Source organism: Lepisma saccharinum, chromosome 30 (genome assembly GCF_977018435.1).
Source record: "Lepisma saccharinum chromosome 30, izLepSacc3.1, whole genome shotgun sequence".
Lineage (NCBI taxonomy): Eukaryota > Metazoa > Arthropoda > Insecta > Zygentoma > Lepismatidae > Lepisma > Lepisma saccharinum.
Window position 1 is genome coordinate 15,627,478 of NC_139258.1, and position 27,868 is coordinate 15,655,345.

Consider the following 27,868-nt stretch of genomic DNA (forward strand, 5'->3'; position numbering starts at 1 on the left):
TTATTTTGGGTCACGTTTAGGTTAGAATAGTTAAAAATTGATATAGAAAAAAAATGCGTAGCCACACACACCATTCTCGCATGGCCCCACAAACCATTGACACATAGCACCACAAAGCATTTGCGGAAACGTACCTTCTTCAGTTACAAAAACACGTGTTTGGAAACACTGACCGGGATTGACCGCATTTACGTCATCACACACAGGCAACATCCGGCTGGAAGGAAATGGATGCAACAGCTTTCGTGCATGGGTCACACATTTATATCGAAAAATACATGATTTACCGGCAAAATTCAATGAACGATACGAGAAACACTTCCCCGAACTTCCAGAATTGTAAAGAAACTGCATTCGGTAAATAATTTCTCCTGTAAATTTTAAGAAATCCGTTTTCCGGATACGGAAAATTTACCATCAGTTCTCACACGGAACACAGATTTATCAAAATTATCTTACATTGTAACATTACAAGCGTATGACACGTAGCGTGTTATAGAGGTTAAAATAAAATTTTGTACTGTTTCCGATTTATTTTATTGCAGATACAAAACTAAAAAAATATACATTCTGAATGGAAAACATATGGAGCAGTGGCGTGTCCAGGAACGTTATTAGGGGGTGTATCATGTCATTTCTGTTTTACAAAAGAGGATTCCATGGCGTCAAATGATAGAAAAATATGTATTCAACCCGACTTTTATTAAATTACTGACTAGGACATATTTACTTGGGTAATTACTCCACGTTTACGGTTTTCATCCCGGTAAATTCGTTTCTTAAAAGTCGATGTCCCAATCCCAACATCGTAAGTAGTTTTTTATATTTTTAAACTTTGTACGTTAATTAATATGCACTCTTGAAATTGAATATTAATAAATACATTATGGCATCGTCACAGAGAGTATTAGATTTTGTCTTGCTTATTGACAAATATAGAATTTAGTTTAAATTATTTGAGAACGACTAAATATAATGGAAGCTTTTAGAGCCCTCGGTCCAAAATCGTTAAATTAATTCGGTAAGTACTGATTTTTATTGACATTTTCCATTTCGGACACCAAAAGATTCCAATTATTCAGAATATTTCCACTTGACTAAATTGACCCGTGGTGACGGTTCGTCAACCTCCAAATTTAGAGGAGGGAAGCAACGCGCCCCCATGTTACAAGTATATTGTTTAATTGCTCACCGCCACTGTCGCGAATGGCCATTTTTACAGGAGGTTGCCAGCTCGGGCTGCAAGTCGCTCTACCCTTCCCGCCTTTACTCGAGAACGGCCCCTTGATTGTAATTCGAATTTAAAGGCTGCACGGGTGACAGTCTTCTCACAGAGGCTTTGTTTTCTCACCAGCACTGGCAAGAAAGGATGCCCTCTTATCGCAGTTGAACCCCGAGCTGACAACTAAGGTGGTTGTCAGCTCACGTTGCAAGTCGGAAACTTCAGCACAACCTCTTGCGGCCTGGTATAATTAACACCAGGCAGAGGCGTCTCGTGAACGCATGAGGTGCATGCTGCGCATGCGTCAATGGTGGGAAAAAGGACAGCTTGCTCTGCGACGACATTCATGAGCATTTCTACATTCTAATTTCTTCATATAGGAGAAGTATTTATTTTACACGGGAGCGCTCAACTAAGCTTATATTACATTTCTTGGATCTGAAGTGACACATGCATCAATTGTGCGAAAATAATAATTACTTTCTTTCACTTCAGATCCAAGAAATGTAATATAAGCTTAGTTGAGCGCTCTCGTGTAAAATAAATACTTCTCCTATATGAAGAAATTAGAATGTAGAAGCCGGACCCTGTGGCCGAGCGGTTAGCACATCGCGCTGCGACGCCAAGAGTCCCGGGTTCGAATCCCGCTCGGGCTTGGTTGTTTGTGAATGTCAATTCATCAATTTCATCCTTTCATCACTCATCTCCATCTTCGCAAATTAGCCAAGAGGCACAAAACGCGAAGTAAAATAAACTAAATCAAATCTAAATCAAAAGAATGTAGAAATGCTCATGAATGTCGTCGCAGAGCAAGCTGTCCTTTTTCCCACCATTGACGCATGCGCAGCATGCACCGCATGCGTTCACGAGACGCCTCTGACGCCAGGGTTGGGAAACTCTGATGTACAGGGATCGGAGGACCAGTGGCGTGCTCAAGTGTGGGTTGTGGCCGTCAAAATGCACCGGTAGTCCTTGAAAAATGTCAAATTCAGGAATGGACGGCAAAATATAGAACTGCTTATCTCTCTTTACGAAAATGCTGGGCACGCCACTGATAACAACATCCCCTTCACTTGAAAGCTTCCGATATGAATTCAGTAGTACGTGAACAATACAAGCACACACATGCACAAAACATTGTCTCAGTCTAAAACGAGATCACACATATTCACAACATGGCGTGGACTATTCTACCCGTGCTCAGAACATCGAAACAGATGAATAGATTAGGACTTCTTCGTTCGTCTTTCGGCTGCTCTTGTGTCATTGGCTGCAATGGGAAAAGTGAAAAAAAAAACAATTATTCCACAGAAAAGAATCAACTTCTTTTCCTTTTCAAAACATCTATACTCCTGGGAGCTATCAGAACAAAGCTACAAACAACACTAAAAATTATTAATATATACGTCTTAGAAGACGGTGCAAAGTAGTACAATATACAGGGTGTACACAAAGTGTCTGACACATTTCAATTATTAATACATTAGAGACTAATGAAGATACAGATTAGCTGGTAGATAGATAAACTCAAAAAGTTTTATGTCCTGTATCAATACACTTCTATATGTGCTCTTTTTGTCGCACAGAGAATGTGAAGAAGATAATCGATTTCTTCACACGTTCGAGTACATCCACGGTCGCTATCGTGTTGTTTATTCTGGATTTCAGTTCCTCAATGTTCATCAAGGTTCGTAATCATTGTTCGTCGTGTTTTGAACGAACGTTTTCCGGGAAGATGGATTTGAATTGGTGGTCCAATTCCTTGGCCCCGTAGGTCACCCGGCACAACACCATTGGATTTTTATTCTCTGGGGATATGTGGCAGGCATTTTCAGTATAGAGGACATAAACTTTTAGAGTTTATCTATCATTTCCACCAATTTATTTGTATCTCCATTAGTTTCTAATTAATTAATAATTTAAATGTGTCAGACACTTTGTGTACACCCTGTATGTTTTTGATATTATACAGGGTGGAGCATTTTCGACTACACAGTTTGAGGTTGGCAACACTGCAAAACAAATGCATTGGGAGGGCGGTTTCCTCCTGCCTCGTGTACACTGGGACTTTGTATTTCAGTAGCAATGGAGCGTTGGCCTCTACAGCAACGTATGTTTTGTGTGGAGTAGTAAGTGTTGACGAAGTCAATTGTAGCGGTGCATCGTGCATTCCGCAGGGAGAATTAGTATCAACATTGCCGTGGACGAGTTCCTAACAGGAAAACAATCAATGAATGGTGGAAACAATGGCGTGAAGTTGGAAGTGTTCAAAATTAACCGCATGGGAGAAAAAGAACAGGCAGAACACCAGAGAACATGGGTCATGCGTAGCTTTCAAGACCGTCTTGCACAATGCGTTGCCTGCCAGGGACGTAATTTGAAATGTGTTATTTTCAAGAAATAATTGTGTGCACATTGTTCATGTATACATTTCCTGTAATCCAAAGGTGCAAAGTTTGCTCTAGAAATGAAAAATAAAAGTAAATGTAATCAGCAAATCCTGTCTTCATTATAAAATAGGTAGTAGAAAATGCTCCACCCTGTATAATTGTTGTTGTTGATTTGGTGTTTTAAGTCCACTTTATGCACAGTAAGGCTAATCGGGACTGGACCTACAGTTTTAAGTGGGGATCCAAACCACTATGTACCTCCACCGGGTATCGAACCCGGGACCCCTTGGTTACAAGGTGACGACGCTACCACTGCGCCATCGAGGAGGCGCCCCTGTATAATTGAATTATTAAAATAATTATCAGGAATTTTACTTTCATGAGTTATAATTTTTCTTATTATATAAATCTTAGTTTTCTATTATTATTTTGGCATTAATTATACTTTTGCAGAACAATTATACGAATTTTAGTAGCCTAACTTAGAAATGATGGAGTATCTCCCCCCCCTTCCCCCCCAAAAAACTGTTTCAGTTCCAAGTTATAATGTCCGTGCAACGATTTGGATCGGTATTACTTGTAATTACCAGTCTCTTAAAACTACTACTAAATGTAAATTAAACGTGTGAAATATCTTATTGCTTTAGGTTGACATTCATTTTCCAGGTAGGGTATCACCTTCCTTTGGCTCCCTTACGGACATCCATTGCTATAGAAAGAAATAAAGGGGTAGGAAACAGAGCAAGCAACAAAGAGATGGAGGAAAAATTGAATAAAAGAAAGGTGAGACAGAAAAAAATGAATGAATGATTTGATTTATTTTACTTCATGTTTCTGCCACGTTTGGCTATTTGAGAAGATGAAGATGAATTGTGATGAGATGCAATAAATGAAGTGACAATCACAAACACGCATGGACAGCACCCAACACAGGGATTATACTTGATTGTCAAGGGTCCAGACCATGGGCGTCGCCAGGAGGGGGGGGGGGTCGAATTGAAAATGTCGAGGACACCCCCTCCCTTCAAAAATATTGTGATACAGACCAGTGGCATATGCAGAAGTTTGTTAAAGAGAGATTCATTTATTAAATTATTGCATTATCGGTATTTTAAATTGTTATTATTATTATTACTACTACTAGTAATAGTAGTAGTAGTAGTAACAGCAGTAGTAGCAGTTTTAGTTTAGTTTATTTTAGCATCCAATAAGTTTATTATGTATATGAACAATATAGTACTTGTTACAACCACGATTACATAATAGTTACTTCTAATAATAGTAGCAGTAGCAGCAGCAAACGCAGTAGTATAAGAAGCTTCGAAACGTGTGAAAGTTACAAATTAACAGAGTTTCAGTGTTGCAAATTATGAAAGTTTCGTACCAAATTCGATATCTCAAGACCATTTTTAAACAATGACGCAAAATGAGGAGAAATAAAATGCTTCATTTATAGATTGCCATAAATTGAAAAAAGGTAAATGGAAATTTCCAGGGGGGGTCGACCGACCGGTTCGAAACCCCTGCCGACTCCCATGGTCCAGACGCCAGGGTCTCGTTAGTTCGCAAAATGCAATCCAGTGTGTACTACGTAGAAGGGAGAAATAATATAAAGAAAGAGGGACATGGAGACAGAATACAGGTTACCCATCGAATGGAAGAAAGAAACAAAGCCAGAAAGAGAGAGAGATAGAAAGATAAAGATACAGAGATATGGATAGTGTGTGAGAGAGATGTAGAGTAAAAGATAGAGGTAAAATATAAGCAGAGATAGAAAGAATGAGATATAGAAGGAGATAAATAGAGATATAGAGAGAAAGGGGAAAGATGGGGAGAATGAGATATAGGAGAGTGAAGAAGGAAGTAGATACAGAGAAACAAGAGAGATGGGGAGAGTGAGCTATAGAAGAACAGTGAAGGAGAGAAATAGATATAAAGGAGAGAGATGGGGAGAGTGAAGGAGAAGAAGAGATAGAGAGAGAGGAGAGAGATGGGGAGAGTGAGATATACTTACTTAGTTACATACTTAGTCGCGTCCTCTTCTACCTGCCGGTGTCGAGGGGTTACAGAGAGCTCTCCAGACGTTTCTGTCTAACGCCTTTTCCTGTGCCTCTTTCCATCTTATGCTTCGTTTCTCCAAAATCTCTTTGACACTCATATTCCATGTCTTTCTTGGTCTTCCTTTGGGTCTTGTTCCTTGTGGACGTGCTTCCCATATCTGCTTTGGCAGTCTCGTCTCACTCATTCTGCTCAAATGGCCGAACCATCTGAGTTGATTACGTTCAACTGTTTCTTGTAGTGGCTGAGCATTTAACGATTGCCGAATGGTTTGATTCCTTATCCGATCTTTCCTGGTTTTCCCACTTATTCTTCGAAGGTACCTCATTTCCATTGTTTGTACACTTTGCAGGTGTTTTCCAGTCATTGTCCAATTTTCACTGCTATATGTAAGTGTTGGTATATAAATTGTTTTATATACAGTGAATTTTGTTTGGGTAGATATTTCTTTTTTGCCTATAAATCCTCGGTTTATCATTTGATATAGCTTTCCTGTCTTCATGATTCTATCTCTTATTTCTTCCTCTTCTTTTCCATGACTGTTTATAATTACTCCAAGATACTTGAAATTTGTCACTTGTTCTAAAGGTTTGTTATTCAGTTTTATCTTATGGTTTGTCTTTTCTCTGCTAATTATTATTGTTTTAGTTTTCTCTGTATTTATTTCCATATTCTTTTTCTTTAATTCTTCATTAAGAATATTTAGGTTATATTGTAAACTAGCCTGTGTATTAGCTATTAGTATAATATCATCAGCGTATATGAGCTCTGTTAGTTTAATTGATTTCATATTTCAGTGAGATATACACTCCTCACAAAAAGTTTGGAATATTGTTATATTAAGCCCCTATCACACGGAACTGGATTTGTAGTAGGAATGCCCTAGTTGGCGCTGAACTAACTTTCTAGGTAGCAATCATGGCCGCCTGGCTGACTGCTTGACTGGTTTGGAGGAATAGGACATTTCTAATTGCTACTTGCTTTCCTTGACTGGATTCTGTGGAACAGCCAATCAGAGCAAAGTTTCGCCATGTGAAGATAATCTGTGAGTGTGCGAAGGAGTGCTTTTATCTGTGGTTTCCGAGTGTTACTCCAGCAATGTATAACGTATACAGCATGAAAGGCGCGTTGAGTTACACCATCTATGCCGAATGCGCGGTGTTTACATTTGAAACAACTAAAATATTCTTCCATACGTGCACAATAAACGTTGTAAAGTATGTATTTAAGCAGCGCCATTGTTTTGTACGTAATAACGTTTTATACGAAACGTTATTCCTCTCGGTTGAATAGTTATCGGCTTTTAAAAGTGTGAAGTGATACATTGTTTACATCTCACACAGCCACCATTACAACTTCCCTCGTATGGGAACAAAAGTCTATCGGCAAGTACGTTGATAAGTATCGTGTGAGGCGAAAACTAGCAAATTGGTAGCCAGTCCAGCGCCAACTAGGGCATACATACTGGAATTCCAGTTCCGTGTGATGCGGGCTTTAGACAGACACGGCCTTGGAATTCAACAACACATGGTCTGGTGGACATTCTCGTCTTTTCACCGACATATGCCACCGTGCCTATCACCTGCCAAACATAAACACAAATCTTGTTGTGCTTAATATAATAACATTCCAAACTTTTTGTGAGGAGTGTAGAAGGTGAGAGATGGAGATAGCAGATTTCACTCCAAATCTGTTGCATCTGTGATTCCGGGAGCGATCAGGGAATCGTACAAGATCTGGTCCTGAACCTGCTCTAATATGTGTTAACCTTAATTAATACAGAGGATTCCGTGTCCGGAAAACTTACGCCATAGTTTGTGATTAAGCTTTTCCCCAATGAGGAACACCAGGGAACCGCCAGTTAGGGAGAGAACCTCCAGGAACAGAATCCGTGACGTCACATCGTCGAATCTATGTAGCAGAGGATAGGGCCACACGCTCAGAAAGTAGTTGACTATATGCATCCTGAAAAGAGAAGGAGACGAAACAGTTAACTTCTACTCAGGGTTGAATACTTGAGTGCAGTCTAACTCAGTACCGGATCTACAGTATAAACAACAAAACCTCGCAGTTTTAAAACAATAAACGGCAAGGAACGAAAACCCCGTTCATAGAACGAACTTACTATTTACTTTGAAGGCCATCGAACCTGATTTGCTTACCTACCCAATCCAAATCATGACGAACTGATAGCCAATGCAGAGCAATAACAGAAGTATTGTGGAACAGGTTTAGGTACACAGGGTGCGAAATCATTCTTCATCTACAAACCCCTTCCCCCACAAACATATGTGTAAATTGTACGATACATATTTGTAATGTTATTAAAAGTAAAAATAAATTACTCAATTTAAAATATATTATTATTACTATTATTATCATTTACATAAAGGAAATTAATTTGTTACTTTTATACATATTAGATATTGCAAAGCAGCTAATTAATTCCCTACTAACTGGTTACAGATGTTAATAAATTATGAAATAGTTCAAGTGGTTTTATTATGTGTAAGTTTTTATTTAGTTTATGCTTTATGATAAATCAATTAGATTTCATAGTTATTTTTGTCTTGCATTCTTGTTTTACTTTTATTGTGCGTATTGATGTAGATTTGTTAATGATCTCTTGAGAGAGGATGCATTCAATACTCACAACTACACTAATTTGTGTGTGTTTTCGATATTATTCTTAGTAAAGTATTGTTGTAACAAAAAGTCTCCCCCCGGAAATTTTTGGTGGGTGTGATTTTTGAGGCCAAGATTCTTGGTGAGGGGGGGGGGAAATCCTCCCCGTCCCCCCAGGATTTCGCACCCTGTTGATACATCAATCTCAACTGAATTGTTGTCTTTTTAAACAGCTCTGAAAAGTGACTTATCAATGTTTCTTCTGTACATGATTTTGCAAAACTTATGTATGATTGATTGAATGAGTTAGTGTTATAAGTCCACTTTATGCACAGTGAGGCTAATCGGGACTGGACCTACAATTTAAAGTGGGACCTTCACCGGGTACCCCCTTGATTACAAGACGACGACGACGTAAACATCTGCATGAGAAGTATCATACAATTCTACCTAGTCCTCCATAAGCATGTCGACCTCCGTGGCTGACGCGAAAGTGAGAAAGACCACACAGATCAGACCACTTTGGACTGTACAGGTAACAGTGACACCAGACATTTTGTTTTGTTTAGAGCTTTGAAAAATCACCATGGACTTGGAGGAAGGGAAATCGACAGAGAGTACGTTTCAAACACGTTCGTCATTGAATTCGTTCGTGACCGAACAAAGCAAATGCCTCTGTGTGACATAAAAATCCTGTAAAAAGTATGTATAAACCAAAAAAAAAAGGCTTGATTTAGGTGCATATACCTAAAATAAGTTCTAACAAGCAAAATAGTTTTTTTAGGCACTGTAAAACTTCACCAGTCGTTGCGTTTTTTAACGCTCGTACCTGCAAAGGAAAATATAGGTAAAAAATAAAAAATCCGATGTCTAGTTATCACTTGTGTTCTGAACCCCTTCATGCCTGCCCCTGTAGCGAAGTGGTTATCACATGGCGCTACGATGCCAGCGGTCCCGGGTTCGAATCCTGGCCTGGGCATGGATATTTGATGGATTCATCAATTTCATCATATCATCACTCATCCCCATCTTCGCAAAAAAGCGAAGTAAACAAGGCAAATCAAATCTGAACCCCCTCACATGACGAAGCAAATTGAACTGCTTTGGGCCTACATTACTGCCTTTCCCGATGCAAATATAGCTATTCTGCTATCATAGAAGCGTGCAGGAAGAGAACATTTTCTACATCAAAAGGATTAGAAGTGTGTTGAATAAAAATACAACGGTCCGTCTGGGATTAATTACAAAAGAAACAGGTTACAGTAACCCAGCCACATAACAAAGCATTGCACTCAAACTCGGAACATCATTATAAACTGTAAAAACCATAATCAACCAGGATTTCAAGTTGAAAAGACCCACAAGAGCAGAGCGCATAAATTGTTGCCTCGTTACATTGCAAAACGTCCCACAAACCATAGGAAGTTGTACGAGAATTATCTGGCAGGAGAAAGATGGAAATTTGTGGTGACCTTGGATGAAGTATATGTCTCTCAAAGTGAAACAACAAAACCCGCTCGATTTACCGTCAAAGGGTGAGAAACATTTTTAAACATGGTGCTCGGAATGCAAAGGATTCAAGATTACAGCTGGATACAACTCTAAGTTTAATGCAAAGTTAGCCATAGCCTTGTTGCCAAGGCTAAAAGACAACTACGCATATTCAACTGAAGGTCTGACTCCAATTTACCGCACTGAAATCCTCTCTCTGCATGGTAGACACAGAATAGTTCTGGATCAGGCATGTATTAGAAATATGTTTGGGGGGGCGCGAACCAAGTGTCTCGAAATAATAATAATAATTTTTGAGCTAAAATAATTTTAATTAAATTAGTTCAATAGTATTAATTAAAATATTCCAATAAATTAATATTATACTTTTATTACATGAATAGGTAAAAGGACGGTGTAAAAATTGTGATGTAACAACGTATTCATCTGGTTTGCTTGTACTTAAGGTCGGCAAAATTTGTAAAAAAAACCTGGCAAGGAAATTAATGTCAAATAGATAAGGAACTTAATATTTATTGAATATAATAAAAGGATGTTAGATCCAGTTGACGAAAAGTAAATTTTCTGGTGATATTTTATGAATGTTACGTTGTAAGTAGTAATAACTCTTGCATAAATCTTCTTTGGTACTGTCATCCAAAGTTGTATGATCCCAATATAATCCTTGCCTTCCAATGAGTTCGGTGCAAATAAATAACCCTTGATTAAACAAGTATATTTTCATTATTTAATTTTAGTTTTATTATTTCATTGCTTTCATTATTTAATTTTTGTACGTAGTAAGTCTTTTGGGGGGGGGGGGGGTCCGGACCCCATGGATCCCATAAATACGTCCTTGTTCTGGATGCATCAGAATAAAGCTTCCAGTCAACGCTCTTCTTCGACTCTTACATTCCTAGCGACAATGGAGCAGGAAACAGGAATACATGCTTTTCCTTTCAATAATATTCCAGTGAAGTCACCTGATGAGTGACCCATGGATTGTTGTGCCTTTCCTGAAAAGAGTATTGGGAAACAGGCAACCACGTATGTAGTACCATAGATTACTTTTGTTCGAAAACTTTTATAGAGAAGTGGGGACAAAATAGACAAATGTCGGATCTTCAAGAGCTTTCTGCAATGTACGAGTAAATTAAGGTGCAGAGCTACAGTTATCATGAAGGGACACCAAATTGAGCAAGAACAGTGGTGGAGACATGGCATATCCTTGGATGAAATCCAATTGAAAGTCGTTAGAGATCGGAAACAATCCTCCTTACTCTGATATGAGTTTGTACGGGCCCTGCCTGCCCCACACTTCATGTGTAAGTTTCTATGAGTGAAGGGCAAGATATGAAATCTTACTCTATCGCTTCCCCTGCAGGCACCCTTGCAGGATTTGGAATAAATTTCGAACATAACATTTTGATGTAGAGGATTCAAATAACACTCACCAGGCGATGTAGATGTGTATGAGGGTGAGGAATAGCAACAACCCTTGGATCTTCTTTTCGTATTTGTGGAAAACAAGGAACTGCTCCAGTAGAACAAGGAGCAAGATGTTGGTGTGCAAGACGTGATTGTACCAGAAGGGGATGTAGTCATCCATGACCTTTGGGTAGTGAAGCTCGCGGTCAATTGCATATATAATCCAGTACAGCAACGATACAGCCTGGAAAATAAAGGGAGACCAATATTATTTGGCAGTGTCCACCTCCAGCCCACCCTGAATAGTCTTAGCCAGTGATCAGGCACGTATATATTTCGGAGGCAAACAATAAATAATAATAATATAAATGTTTAAATTAGGGATGTGACGAAGCTGAAAATTTACCGATGCCGATGTACTCACCGATAATTTTTGGAACCGATACCGATGCCGATATTTAACCGATTCCGATACATAAGATCATTAAGCAGAAATGGGATGTTATTTTCAGCATGACAAAAATAAATTTTCTATGTACATTTCTATTGCATATCATATGTATATACATATATATTCTCAAGAGATGCGAATGTACATTTGCATCTACAAAATGTTATGTGAACCTTTAAGAAGAACATGGATTCTCAAGAGATTAGACATTAGTACACAAGCAGTTCTTTGAAATGCAAAATTAATTCCTGTTCTGCAAGATTCAACTTCAGAAACACTAGTTTTGGAAGCACTTCAGGAAGTAACCTACTTCTTCTCTTATCTCAAATCTGTTCAGCAACACTGAACACTCAATCACTGAATACTGATGCAGCAGGTATGCCCAAGTATTTTCTCAGGACTTGCTTGAGGTTTGAATATTCATTTTTGAATTTCCAATACAACAGCAGATCCTGGTTCAGAAATGTACTGTTTTATTTCCGATTTATAGTTAGGTTGATCCTCTGAATGAGTTTGCAATAATTTTATTACAAAAACTCTACAATAATGATGAATCATAACCAAATTTTCAATAAATCTTACAAAACTAGAATATAAAACTTATTAGAAGGTAAAAATTCTAGTATAATCTGTACCGGTTTAAATATCGGATTTTTGCCGATTCCGATACCGATGCCGATGTGTCAATTTCGGCCGATTTTCATACATCTGTAATCGGCTTCGGCACATCCTTAGTTTAAATTAATACATTAATCTAATTTATAAATCTATTCATATTCATATGTAAATTAATTAACGTTGGAATGTTATTACATTAATAAGTAAAGGGACTAACAATAGTGATACAACATCAAGTATACATTATCTTACGTATAGTTAAGATCGACAAAATTTGTATAAAAGCAACTGTCCTGGTAAGGAAATTAATGTTAAGAAGTTAAAGAATTGAATATTTTGAATATTCAAAGAAAATGTAAAGTTCCTGATTAATATTTTATGCATATTATTACAACTAGTAGTGTAATTTACAGTTGGTGGATTATTAGACAGGTGAGATGATTTTAATATTTCTTTTCCTAACGTAATGAGGTTTATTTGAATATAAAGGTGAGGTTTTGTAGTGTAGGTATTGCGAGGTTTCAATGACTGTCGTTGGTTAGGTTCGACTTTTGTGAATATGAAAACAAAGATGGCCAGGTTCATACTATGGAATATCATAGAGGATTGCAATATGGAATAGGATTCCATATGTAGAGCCTTACCGTTATATTCGTTTACAGATGAGCAAGAAACGAAAGGTATGGGAAGAACAAAATATGATGGCTGCAATTTAAGACCCAAGAAACAACATTTCATAACGTCTCCAGAACAACTTTATTTAATTTAGTTGCATCGAACCATCCTCATACATAAATCCGGAAGATGAAAAGGGAATCAAGTTTTTCACCCGAGTTGAAGGAACAATTTGTGCAGTATCTCGTTATGGTCAGTAAAAATTTTAGGTTCCTACCTCTGGAACACCTCTCGCTCCTGTCCCATCTACCATCGATGCTTGTACTGCAACTTCTGCCCACCATGATATCGCTTCAAGGTTATATACACCTAGTTCATCTGGTAAAGAAAATAACTCCATGGACGGTTTCTACAGTATCAATGGTATAATTGAAATGTTTCCGAAAATTGTAGGGGTTCAATTGTAGATATATTACTAGTTATTTTACTTCTATTTACATATCACTTATGGATTTTTACTAGTATTCTATGTTACAAGCCTTTTTGTTCATTTTCTGCGGTATTCCACATTTGAAGCATTTTTTCTTAGGATGGAGTTTTGACGGTTTCGATTATTTTTTGTTCCTGTTGTGTTTTTAAGGTAACTGAATTGTGGATACTGTAAGAAACATGAGAGTGTAACATTTTTTTCTTTCAGTAGTTAAATACGCTATAGTTGGCTGAATTTGCAGAAAGAAGGATTGGGATTCCATATTTAGGTACTTCCCCTTAATAATAATAATCAACATCTGAGTTACTACATACATAAAGAAAGATAAATATATAAATGAAGGTGACCGCTTTCCAGATTCAATGCCCCAGATATTTTCAGAATTCCTTACAAGAATCACAGAGAGAGAGAGAGAGAGAGAGAGAAAGAAAGAGAGAGAGCGAGAAAGAGAGAGAGAGAACGAGAGAGAGCGAGAAAGAGAGAGAGAGAAAAATAGAGAAAGAGAGAGAAAAATAGAGAAAGAGAGAGAGAGAGAGAGAGAAGCCCGGATTTATGTATGAGGATTGATTGATTGATTGATTTGCTGTTTTAAGTCCACTTTATGCACAGTGAGGCTACTCGGGACTGGACCTACAGTTTAAAGTGGGATCCGAACCACTATGGACCTTATATATGAGGAGGCCAGCGACTAATATAATCGTGAAGTTCCGTTATGAAAAAAGTAAGTTATCTAGACCTCGGAGTTTTAGATCCTAAAAAAAAGATACTTTTTGGTTCCTAAAATAGACTAAAAATCCTAAATTAGGTTCCAAAAATCCTAAAATAGGTGCTAAAAATCACAAAATAGGTCGTACAAATCTTAAAATATGCTCGAAAAATCCTTATGGAGAAAGGAAACGAAAACTGTGTGTAAAATGTAACTCAATTCCCTCAATCCGTTTATTTTGTTAATGTCCTTCTCAGAAAATATCTGACAGACGGAGGATTATTGCAAGATATCTTGAAGTGGATTAGTTAAATCTGTGTTTGCAATTGTTTCAAAATTTACAATTTTTCGTAGATTAGTATGTCCCGGAACATTTGTGACTTGTTTGATTGATTTGGTGTTTTAAGTACACTTTATGCACGGTAAGACTAATCGGGACTGGACCTACAATTTAAAGTGGATCCAAACCACTATGTGCCTCCACCGGGTATCGAACCCCTTGATTACTAGGCGACGATTTGTGACTTGTGTTTGAAGATGTATTTCTAGTCTGAGTATAAAATGGCAATTGTATACTCTGCACCTACGAGTATTCCTTTTAATTGAATTGAATTATGTGTTTGAATACATTGAAATTACACAGACCCTTTATATTGCTAACATATTTGTGTGTGTATGTGTGTGGGTGGTGAGAGGCGGTAATATGTAAAGTTGAAATAGAGAAAACATGTAACCTTGAATTTTTGTAAGTTCACCTTGAAAGGCGGAAATTATACTTGAATTTTATCCTGGTCTTAGAGTGGCTACCTGAATACATAACAATATTTTTTTATGTTATTCACAGTCATAGGCGTAGCTAGAACTTTATATTTGGGTGTGCACAAAAAATGCGGTCTTGTACCTTTTTAATAGCATATTTTGCAACGCAATCACTTGGCTCTTTAACTGAACTGATGTTTGTAAAGGAATATAAATTCACTAAATGACAGTGTTGAAAATTTCTGAATATATGTAGTAGAAAAAAATCAAATTGCATAGAAATTACACACACATAAAATGTTCATAAATGTTACAAACAAATACATCAAAATACACGTCATCTATAACAAGAGACGTCTGTCAAAAGGTACAATGTTCTTAAACTCATCAATAACTTCATTTACGTCAATAGATTAAGCTTTTTCCTGTTCCACAAATAGCAAGAGCAGGGCTTCCAATCTATCCTGCTTCTGAGTTGCTCTTAATTTAGTTTTAACTTGGGTAAGTTTGGAGAAAGCTCTCTCACACGTGCAGCTTGTGAGAGGTATAGAAGAAAGGCGCTTCAGTACAGAGTAGAATGCAGTAAATATCTTCTTTGTCCAATGACATCAAAAAATCGAAAAACTATAGACACTCGTTTCATCAGCGATAATGCACACGTTTGTACCAAGTAATGACATTTTCAACTTCTTACAAACTGCCGATTATTTTCCCTCTTATTGAAATATCTGTCTTTAATTCTCTTTGATAAAGCAGCCCATTAGGGTGTGCCTAGGCACACCCGGCACACCCCGTAGCTACGCCTATGTTCACAGTCAAACTCTGCCTTTTGTCTTATATGCTGAAAATGATCTTTCAACGGAAACATAGTCAGTGGTGCACATTTGAATACTGAAACCTTACTTAGCAAGGCGTGAATGCCACAAAGCGCCGAAATGACGCGAAAGTGAAAAAGACCACACCCTTGCACTTTGGATCGTGCAGGTAACAGTGGCGCCAGACATTTTGCTTTGATTAGAGCTTTGAAAATACATCATGGGTTTCGAGGGAGGGAAATCGACAGTAAGTATGTTTCAAACATGACTTATTTTGGTACCAAACCGAGGAAATTCCTCTGTGTGACATAAAAATTCTGTAAAACGTTAAATATATATACGAGGTGTGGCTAGAAAGAAACCGGATTCACGTTGCTGTTAACAAACGGCAAGCGCGTCAAAGTCAAGAGGTGCATGAGTGTATAACGTGATATCCTGCCTATTGACTGTGTGATTTCCCAGGGTGCGCGGCGCTCAGTTCCGCTCTAGCTTGTCGACGAAGTGAACCGTACATCTGTGCTCCGTCGGAAAAATGTTAAAGTGTGAAAGTGGAACAGCGTATCAATGTGAAGTTTCTTATGAAACTCGGAAAATCCGCCACAGAAACGTATGGTTTGTTGAAGGAAGTATACGGAGATGAGTGTTTATCACGCTCTCAATTGTTTGAGTGGTTTCAGAGGTCTAAAGAGGGACGAGAAGTGATTGCGGACGACTCGCGTCCTGGACAGCCTTGCACGTCGAAAACGGAATCAAACATTGCAAATGTCGGTGAATTGATTCGAGAGGATCGTCGCTTGAGTATTCGAGCTATTGCAAAACAACCAACATTATTACATTAAGGTGCTGACGATCCTTCGTGAGCGAGTAAGAAGACGTCAACCTGATTTGTGGAAAGCAAGTCATGGATTCTTCATCAGGACAATGCTCCTGTCCATTGTCAGTCAAGGCTTTTTTGGCCAAGCATGGGATCCCAGTGTTAGAACATCCACCCTATTCGCCGGGTATCACTCAGTGCGACTTTTTTTTATTCTCAAAGGTCATATCAGCACTGAAGAAAAACCAGATTTACGACCGTAGAACCTGTGAAAACAAAAGCGACGGAAGTCATGAACATGGTTTCAGAAAATGATTTCCAGCACTGCTTCCAGAAATGGAAGATTCGTATGGAGCGGTGTATCGGTAGTTCAGGGGAGTATTTTGAAGGGGATAATGTTCATATTGTACAAAATTACCAATAAAAGATTTTGTAACATCAGTCCGGTTTTTTATAGCCGCACCTCGTATATATAGAAACCTAAAAAAAGGTTTTATTTAGGCACATAAATCTAAAATAGGTTCTAACAAGCTAAATAGTTTATTTTAGACTCTATAAAACTTCATCAGCTGTTGCATATTTTAATAACACCTTGACGTAACTTGTTATTTCTTATTTATCTGTAGGCCTCCCCGATGGCGCAGTGGTAGCGTCTTCGCCTTGTAATCAAGGGGTCCCGGGTTCGATACCCGGTGGAGGCACATAGTGGTTCGGATCCCACTTTAAATTGTAGAACCAGTCCCGATTAGCCTTACTGTGCATAAAGTGGACTTAAAACACGAAATCAATCAATCAATCTTATGTATCTGTAAATGAAAAAAAATAGGTTAAAAACCTAACTGAGGTCTAATTATAACTCTTAGGTCAAGTAATTTAATATGATTAGTGTCGTACACATATTTATAGTTTTACCACATTTAAAATATCTCATTTTCTCTTGTTTTGTGACCCTTTTCAAAGTAGGTTTCCTCAATGGAAGCTCGGGGGCTGTAGCCCCCAAGCCTTCCTAAATCCGGGACGCGTATTTCACATATGCACATTGAAATAGAGATTGGGGGTGTGATTTGTGTATGAATGATTACTATTGGGTAGTAGACTGCCTCAAGGATCTATTACAGGATTGTACACTGACTTTTTTTTTTTAATTAACTTGTGCCAACACTTTTGTAAACCACAGACTACTATACCCCAGCACAAGCAGAACCATCTGGTGGGGGAAGACAACGCACTCCAATAGTAAGGAACTATCGATTAAAAAACATATCGATATTTAGGTTCAATGCTCGAAAATCTAATAGACTATCTTATTGGAAATAAAAAAGGCATTGGGTTATTTTCCGGTTTTCTTAAGATGCAAGCAAGAAACATTTTTAATTCTTACTTTAAAAATATGTCAAATACTTGGGTAGTGCCAAAACCTTAATTTAGACCATGTTAGCGAAAGCGCGGCTATTTGTTTTAAACAGAGTTCTTACAAGCCACATATTTCACATTGCAAACAGTAACATAAGATAAAGAGAAAATAGTTCGAACAAGAGAAGCAGATGGCAGCACAAAGTGAAATAAAATAAATAAATGTTTGGACGATAAGTGTTGATTTAGTAAAAGTAAAGCCATAATAGAAAAATGTAGAAAAGATGTAAGCAATGTATAAAAAGTAGACAGTAGATGGAAAAGGAAAATATAAGTGGTTTTAATCATTCAACAATTCAAGCCTGTAGTCAATTGTTAGGTACGCCCCTACTAAAGAAAGTAAAACAAAGAGAGACCAGTCAACTAGAAACTTCTTCATTAAGAACTACGTCCAAAATCTCTATTTCAATGTATACATCCATTTCTTGCTCTCTGATTGGCTGTTAGAAAGTTACGGTGCTGTGATTGTGAGAATATCTTGTTTGCGCTGTACGGTAGGTTAGGTTAGGTAAGGTTAGATTAGATTAGATTAGAAAGCAGCAAATTTGCGCTAAAAATAGGAAAGAAGACATTCTCACAATCACAGCACCGTAACTTTCCAACAGCCAATCAGAGAGCAAGAAATGAAACCGCATTCACAAGTTGACTGGAAAAAGAAAATTCGCGGCCGGACTGCACATACAGATATTAAAAGTGAGACAGAAGGATAAACAAAAAAATAAAGAGAGAGAGAAACAAGGGGAAATGAAAGAAATAAGAAATTGCGAAAGTGAAAGAACGATAAACAGGAAGAAAGAGAAATATAGAAAGGAGAAGACGGAAAGAGGAAAAAGAGACAAAGAATATTATTATCCATGATCACCGAAGCAGCTACCACAGCAAAGATAGTGTTTAATCTATTTATATCTTACCAACGACGTTGGAAGTGCTAAAGATGTGAATACGCCATCCCTTATTTTCCGTAACAGTCTGTTGTCCTCCTCTTTCCGATTATTCGTTTGGGAAAAGTCATTCAGAAGTGCTACGACGAAGTAAATGAACTGCAGTCCCTGGAAAAGAAACAATATATAAATTAATATTGGATTCATAGATGTGACTGCACACATTCTTATTGAAAGTCTACAACATAGGCGTAACTTGAGTGGGCAAGGAGCACTCGCTCTCCAATTTTTTTCAGGTTTATTAAGATTTACAAGTTAAGGGTGATTTTGTTAGCCTGCTTGGAACTGCGACCCAGGTCAAAGTTAGACACCAAGTTACGTTGCTGGTCTACAATATCGCAAATACAACAGTCGGTGACAACTTTATAGTAATTTGCTGTGTACTGACTAGGGACGGACGATATCGGATATTTGATATCGCGATATATCGTGAAGAAAATAACGACGATATTTTTCCGTATCGTGATATCATACATTGCCAAATATCTTGACGATATATCGGCGACAAGATATACATCGTCAAATATCGTGACGATATATCGCTGACACGATATACATCGCCAAATATCGTGACCATATATCGCCGACACAATATACATCGCCAAATATAGCGACGATATATCCCTGACACGATATACATCGCCAAAAATCGTGACGATATATCGGCGACACGACATACATCGCCAAATATCTTGACGATATATCGGCGACAAGATATACATCGTCAAATATCGTGACGATATATCGCTGACACGATATACATCGCCAAATATCGTGACCATATATCGCCGACACAATATACATCGCCAAATATAGCGACGATATATCGCTGATACGATATACATCGCCAAATATCGTGACGATATATCGGTGACACGATATACATCGCCAAATGCCGTGACGATATATCGCTGACACGATATACATCGCCAAATGCCGTGACGATATATCGCTGAACCGATATACATTTCCAAATATCGTGACAATATATCGCCGACACGATATACATCGCCAAATGTCGTGACGATATATCGCTGACACGATATACATCGCCAAAAATCGTGACCATATATCGTCTAGTTGATATCGCCTGGAAGATATTTTTTTAAAATCGTGATATATGGTCTGCACGATATATCGCCCAACAGTAGTACTGACCAATGGAAGTTGATTTGTGAAAATTCGTAATGTGTGTCCATGCTAAACTACTTCTACGAGCACAGTCTGCCCTAGGGGAGGGCAACTCGGGCACTGATGCCCCAGCTGCTAGGATCCCCCGGCCAGATTAAAACAATTGATTGTGTACGGTTTGATATGATTGTGTAGGACGCTGGTGCTTCCAATTAAGAAACTAATCTGATTTTTCCTGACTTCATGGGTTGTTTTGACACAATTAAAATGTCACACTACTGAAACCATACCCTAAAAAAAAGTACTGGCTACAAAAATAGTTAATATGCAAAATGAAATCATCATGTGAAAATATTATTTTATATGAAACAATATTAATTAATGTAATCAAAAGGAATATCTTATTGAATATGATTAAAAATTGCCACTTTGGTAGGTAAAATAATAGCTTGGTATTGAGCACACCCAGTAATTAAGTATAAATGAACATCTTACCAGTGTCACGTAACTAACTAACTCTCTAGCCTTCTTAAACCCGAAAGTTTATGGCTGCAACAACACAAGCTCTTCATCTGTCCCTATCCTGGGCAAGTTCAATCCAATCTTTTCCTTTAGGTCTATCTCAACGTTATCCCTCCATCTTCGTTTTGGCCATCCTACAGGTCTCTTACCATCAAATTTCTCAACAAGAATCCTGTATGTAAATTCTTTTTTCCTCTCCCATTCGTGCTACAGGCCTGCCCACCTAGATCTCCTTGATTTAATTATTCTAATAATATCTGGACATGAATACAAATTATGCAATTCTAAGTTATGTAATTTTCTCCACCCACCTGTCTTCTCATCCCTTTTAGGTCCAAATATTTTTCTAAGGATTTATTTTCAAATACTCTTAATTTATGTTCCTCCTTTATTGGGAACAAGTTTCACGTCCATATAGCCTAATGCTACAGGCAAAGTTACTGTTTTGTATATTTTAAATTTAGTTTCTAAGATACTACAGAGAGGATAAAAGTTTATTAAGAGAAAAGTAACACGCATTTCCTGAATTAAGTTTGCTCTTTATTTCCTCTTTAATATCATTTTCATTTTTTAACTAAGGGATGCCTTATTGCGCAGTGTTAGCGTCGTCGCCTTGTAATCAAGGGTTCGATACCCGGTGGAGGCACATAGTAGCTCGTATCCCACTTTAAACTGTAGGTCCAGTCCCGATTAGCCTTACTGTCTTAAAGTGGACTTAAAACACCAAATCAATGAATAAATCAATACCCATTTATCTCATTCTCTTTTTCCTGTTCCTCTCTTTCTATCTTTCTCTTCTCTTCTTTTCCTATTTCGCGCGCTTTCTCTTCCCTGTTTCTATCTTTGTCTTCTTTTTTTCCTATTTCGCGCGCTTTCTTTTCCCTGTTTCTATCTTTGTCTTCTCTTTTTTCCTATTTCGCGCGCTTTCTTTTCCCTGTTTCTATCTTTGTCTTCTCTTTTTTCCTATTTCTATCTTTGTCTTCTCTTTTTCCTATTTCGCGCGCTTTCTTTTCCCTGTTTCTATCTTTGTCTTCTCTTTTTCCTATTTCGCGCGCTTTCTTTTCCCTGTTTCTATCTTCGTTTTCCCTTTTTTTTCTATTTCGCGCGCTTATTTTCCCTGTTTCTATCTTTGTCTTCTCTTTTTCCTATTTCGCGCGCTTTCTTTTCCCTGTTTCTATCTTTGTCTTCTCTTTTTCCTATTTCTATCTTTGTCTTCTCTTTTTCCTATATCGCGCGCTTTCTTTTCCCTGTTTCTATCTTTGTTTTAACCTTTATCCTATTTCACGCGCTTTCTTTTCCCTGTTTCTATCTTTGTCTTCTCTTTTTTCCTATTTCGCGCACTTTATTTTCCCTGTTTCTATCTTTCTCTTCTCTTTTTTCCTATTTCGCGCGCTTTCTTTTCCCTGTTTCTATCTTTCTCTTCTCTTCTTTCCTATTTCGCACGCTTTCTTTTCCCTGTTTCTATCTTTGTCTTCTCTTTTTTCCTATTTCGCGCGCTTTCTTTTCCCTTTTTCTATCTTTGTCTTCTCTCTCTTTCCTCCAGTTTCTCTCTTTCTCTTTCTTTTCCACTCTTCCGCTGGCTGAATGACTCAACTGTTCAGAATCAGAGAGGGATGAATAAAGCCTACACTAGGGAAGGTATGGAGATTAGTTCTGCCTCAAAATTGGAGACGAGAATGGGACCGAAGTTTATACACCGAGAAGAGGCTGAAATCCAGACTAAGGCTCAGCCGACACTACTTTTTTTTTTTCAACCTATACCGATGCCGAAACTCACTAATTCCTACCGATGCAGCGTCCCTGCAGAGGGGCTAGAGAGGGGGCTGAACGCCCCCAAACAGGTCTCAGCCCCCTCTGTAGCCCACCTTGATTTTTGTAGTACGGTAGACGCATTTCGACCGAAAACTTAGAAAAATGAAGTTTACATCTTCCATTATAAAACTTCTATTGGGGAAAGTACAGTGTTCAAGTACATTTTCTAGTGGTTCGGCTAGATCGCAAGTTTAGTAGTCACATAGGCTACATAACTTCGAAAGCTATGAAAACACTTGGACTAATTTACAGATTTACAGACATAACACACGTTTCTGCCCTCAAAACCTACTTTACTATGTGTGTTGTTCCTATTCTTGAATATGGCTCCTGTATTTGGTCAATGAAATGTGAAAGCAATTTAAAGAAAACAAACAAAGTAAGAAGTTTCTTCGTCAGAATAGTCAAACTCAGATGCCCAACCCTTGCAAACTTCTCCAAACAAGAAATTCTATCCACTCTACAAATTCATGACCTTTCGTTTCGCCGTCAACTCTCAGATTTAACCTACTCTTCAGAATCATTAAATGGACAACTTTTCACCAGCGAATTCTTGCCACTTCTTAATATCAAATCCCACGTCCCAACAGTAAATGCAACCACTTCTTTTACATTAAATCCTCAAGGCTATCTTTAGAACAAAGGTCACTTCTCTACAGGCTACAAAACACTTACAACTCACTAAGAGACGCTCCTGACTTCCATTTATCAAAGCAGACTTACAGAACGGCGTGCATAAAGCAGCTGAAGTGTAAATAATATTCTTTTTTCCCTAGTTGTTATGTATATGTATGTGTGTGTATGTGTCCATCTTATTATTTTGTTTATTTCTTTTCCGGTTGTTATCCTGATGTAAAATGGATTTTTCTGTATTCAGGACTTTTCAAATAAATAAAATAAGAGGGGCAGCTGCAGATATGCCTGGATAACAGTGGCCACTGTCATTTGATACTAAGTAATTGAGTCGCCAAACTTGCTACGAAATCCTTTGCCTATCTGGTAGGTGGACGTATTCAGTGACTGTGAGGTTGTTCTTTAATTGTTGACATACACAGCTAAATGTGTACAATTATTACCCTCTATAAATCGTATTTCGGAATAGATCAAACAGATGTGACAAATGAATGTTTATAAGTAGGAGGACGTTCAAAATGTAAAGAAGCGTTATGTTTATTTTCTGTTTGTTAGTTCCTCATTCGAGTACTGACAATGTTCTCTCATTGGATTCATCGTTGTATCTATCCTTATCGCTGCAAATATTCGAGAGGGAGAAATACGATGTTAGAAAATCTACACAAACTACCTAATTCCTAAAGGCTAAGAACTAGAAAGATTAAAATTGGGCTCTCAGCCCCGACAGTCTGGCAATGAAGCTGCTGCCTTGATATCAAGGATATCCGGGTTCGATCCCCGGTGGAGGTAACATTTCACTAGAAACTGTAGCTCTCGTCCCGATTAGCCTCTGTGCATTTGGTGGATCTTAATACAAATCCATCAACTAATAATTTCAATACGGTGCAAGAATCAGCACGCTTGTGCAATTTTATTTCTCGCAGTTCTAGTCCTACATGCTAATTAATATCATTTGTGAGGTTAGAACATAATTTCTCCAGTACCAGTCATAGTGACCAAATTTGATTCTGTGTAGGAGAACCAATCTTTGAAGCATATCTAAAGCTATTGATCCAATTGTGATCAGTATTTATGTATAATATTTGTATATTCTGGAATAAAATTATAATATTCAGCAGTTATTTTCTCAAATCAAAATGTTCAGTGCAAGAGCTGTACTGATTTTATGCCAATGTAGTTGTCTTCTAGTGGAAGTAAATTTGTAGTGAAAATATTCCTGTTCCTTGAGAGTGGCACGTCCTGTGGATGATATTTCTCGCATCCTCTCCATTTTTAGCCTATCATGTCACAGAAAATGGCATCATTGGTTTGATTTGGTGTTTTAAGTCCACTTTGTGCACAGCAAGGCTAATTGGGACTGGACCTACAGTTTAAAGTGGGATCCGAACAACTATGTGACTCCATCGGGTATCGAACCCGGGACACCTTGATTACAAGGCAACGACGCTACCACTGCGCCATCGGGGAGGCCCTAAAATGGCATCATTAGCACACTTTCTATTCAAGGGTGGTGGTGTTTATTTCATGCCTACTTTATTACATTTTGCTCTTCATTATTAAGTTAGTGCCGCTTTTCTGAAACATGAAAAGCTACAATCTTTTGTCACTCCCTACTGTTGTGATTTGTACAGTTTAGAGTTATGGCACACTATGAGGCAGAAAGTATTAATTAAATACCTTGTATAGTCAGTATTAGTTAGCCCCCGAGAATTTGACTCCGAAATCTGTAGCCCCCCACTTATTTCATGCTGACGCCGTCACTGTACCGATGATTGACATAATTAAAAGTTATCAAGATATTGATTACTACTAGTGTGTAAGAATTCCACTCTAATTAAATCATCACTTTACCGAGATTTTTGCATTGAAATGTTCAATAATTACATAATAATATTAAATTACATCTTATGTTGTAACAAAATTCAGTTTTTGACATAAAACTGGTGCAAAATAAAAATAAAGTTCGAATTTTGCATAATTCCCAGGATAATGAGATTCTGTGAAAGTGTCGAGCGTCATTTTTGAGGAGCCCTTGTAATACCAAAATGCTGGTAAGGTATCGACCGGTATCAGTAAACAAATGCCAACCTTTACTCAACGCCTTCTACACAACTATAACACATAATAATCTTGAATACCTGAAACTCCCCTTCCTTATTCTTTTCTAACGCCCTAGGAATCCCAATTTCCTGTGCTCCCAGAAATATATATATAACTTTAGTACATTCACAACTGCACAATCTTCCTTTCCTAACGCTTCCAGAAACCTATACTTCCTGAATTTCAGGGAATTCCTCAACAAACTCCTACTTTTCTGCAACTCTTATATATATTTCAAAATTATTCTTACTCTTTAGCTCTTAGATACATAATGCTTACTTATGGTTATGAAGTAGCTTATACAGTATATTATATTATTATATTACTTAATCACGAGCAACTTTTCATTCATAAAAATACTCACTGTAACATTTGGCAACTGTGTGCATATACATCTTATAATTTCATTATTTTATTTCACTTCAATATTATTATTATATTTTTCATTGTTCCAGATTACTGAATATATATGTATATGTACTAAAACGAAAGCAACAAACATTAGATACCTATGTTCAACAATTTATAGGTAAATATGTTTTTCTTTTTCATTATCTATACATATACGCGTATATACCTATATATTTAATTGTTTTTATTTGCATTGATATGTAATCCTTTTCATGTTTTTATTTTTATTTTTTTTCTAAATGTATACTCTTTATTCCATTGCATTAATCTTTCAGACAACGGTCTGTTGTAAGAAAGGCCCTGGAGGCCGTAACACGCCCGCTCCAATAAAGGCGATTTTATTATTATTATTATTATGCATATAAATATGTTTTAATGTATATGCTAAGCACATTTATACTATCATATTGTAAATCCAAATATCTGAATCTGTCTCGGACACTGAAGCAACTTCAGACACAAGCAAATTATCCACACCGCCAAATATTGTAAAATAATCAATTACTGTAAATCATAATGAAATAAAACAAATAAAGAACACAAGAAGTGGGAACACAATTTTAAGGATTCAGACGCTCTGGTTTGGATTTAAAGGGTGACAAGGGTATAACCCTGAATGTATGCGGGTGGGTAGAAAAAAACAACAAAAGAAAACGATTCTCAGCCATAATCAAGACGGATATTTACAACTCGATACGAGAACGAGACAACCGGAGTCGAGAGACAAGACCGAGACTGTTCCAAATCTCGTCTCGTCTCGTTACAGTGTCTACAATCCCCATCCCACGCCAACGGCAATGACCTCAAGACTGCACCGTTAAGAGTGTTTATGGTAACACAATTACTTGCAACTTTGCGAACCGTTAAGCAAGAACCAAAAAAAGTCAAGAAAAGAGAGTTGGAAAGAAATTCAAATTGGAGACACTTACCATGTTCCATCCTGTAAAGAAGAACACGGAATATTGTTTCGAGGGCTTGAGCTTGTCCACTGGAAACTCGATGCTAAAACCATAGTATAAAGCAGCCGCATAGTAGAGCACAGCCAACACATGGAAGAGCGTAATAGCAGACATCTTACACTGAGATGTGGAAAATCAAGACTCGCTCCTGAGGACACTGGGCGTCCTTGAGAGCTCGGCGGCCTTCCATGAGTTGTTATGAAAGGATCATGTGGCTTTATCTGTATGGTTTTGTAACCGCCAATCTTATGATTCCGTTAGTTTTTTTTTAATATGTAATGTCCATGGAAGCTCCCTAACACAATCACCTTAATGAACCCATTAGTGACCTTGGAGTGTGCCACGATGGGCCAACAATAATGTTTTCTAGGGGAGAATATGCAGTGACTGATTAGTAGACCTCGGATTTTTAGGTTCTAAAAAGTGTGCTTTTAGGTTCCTAAAAGAGGCTCTAAAAATTCTAAAATAGGTATGAAAAACCCTAAAACAGGCTCTGAAAATCCTAAAATAGGTACGAAAAACCCTAAAACAGGCTCTAAAAATCCTAAAATAGGTACGGAAAACCCTAAAAACAGGCTCTAAAAATCCTAAAATAGGTACGGAAAACCCTAAAAACAGGCTCTGAAAATCCTAAAATAGGTACGGAAAACCCTAAAAACAGGCTCTGAAAATCCTAAAATAGGTACGGAAAACCCTAAAACAGGCTCTGAAAATCCTAAAATAGGTACGAAAAACCCTAAAACAGGCTCTAAAAATCCTAAAATAGGTACGGAAAACCCTAAAAACAGGCTCTAAAAATCCTAAAATAGGTACGGAAAACCCTAAAAACAGGCTCTGAAAATCCTAAAATAGGTACGGAAAACCCTAAAACAGGCTCTAAAAATCCTAAAATAGGTACGGAAAACCCTAAAAACAGGCTCTAAAAATCCTAAAATAGGTACGGAAAACCCTAAAAACAGGCTCTGAAAATCCTAAAATAGGTACGGAAAACCCTAAAAACAGGCTCTAAAAATCCTAAAATAGGTACGGAAAACCCTAAAAACAGGCTCTGAAAATCCTAAAATAGGTACGGAAAACCCTAAAAACAGGCTCTGAAAATCCTAAAATAGGTACGGAAAACCCTAAAACAGGCTCTAAAAATTCTAAAATAGGTACGGAAAACCCTAAAACAGGCTCTGAAAATCCTAAAATAGGTACGAAAAACCCTAAAACAGGCTCTAAAAATCCTAAAATAGGTACTAAAAACCCTAAAACAGGCTCTAAAAATTCTAAAATAGGTATGAAAAACCCTAAAACAGGCTCTGAAAATCCTAAAATAGGTACGAAAAACCCTAAACAGGCTCTAAAAATCCTAAAATAGGTATGAAAAACCCTAAAACAGGCTCTAAAAATCCTAAAATAGGTACGGAAAACCCTAAAAACAGGCTCTGAAAATCCTAAAATAGGTACGGAAAACCCTAAAAA

At 37.6% G+C, this 27,868-nt stretch overlaps 1 protein-coding gene across 1 annotated transcript; it reads right to left on the reverse strand.

Annotated features, from left to right (window-relative positions):
- Positions 1 to 812: 812 nt before the first annotated feature.
- LOC145981675 (androgen-induced gene 1 protein-like) lies at positions 813 to 26,537 on the reverse strand. The gene is made up of 5 exons (XM_083115058.1): positions 26,375 to 26,537; positions 18,807 to 18,944; positions 11,241 to 11,458; positions 7,478 to 7,635; positions 813 to 2,492 (listed from the first exon to the last, which is right to left on the reverse strand). Exons 1-5 carry the CDS (start codon positions 26,516 to 26,518, stop codon positions 2,449 to 2,451), a joined length of 702 nt encoding a protein of 233 aa, XP_082971184.1. The 5' UTR covers positions 26,519 to 26,537; the 3' UTR covers positions 813 to 2,448.
- Between the last annotated feature and the right edge of the window lie 1,331 nt (positions 26,538 to 27,868).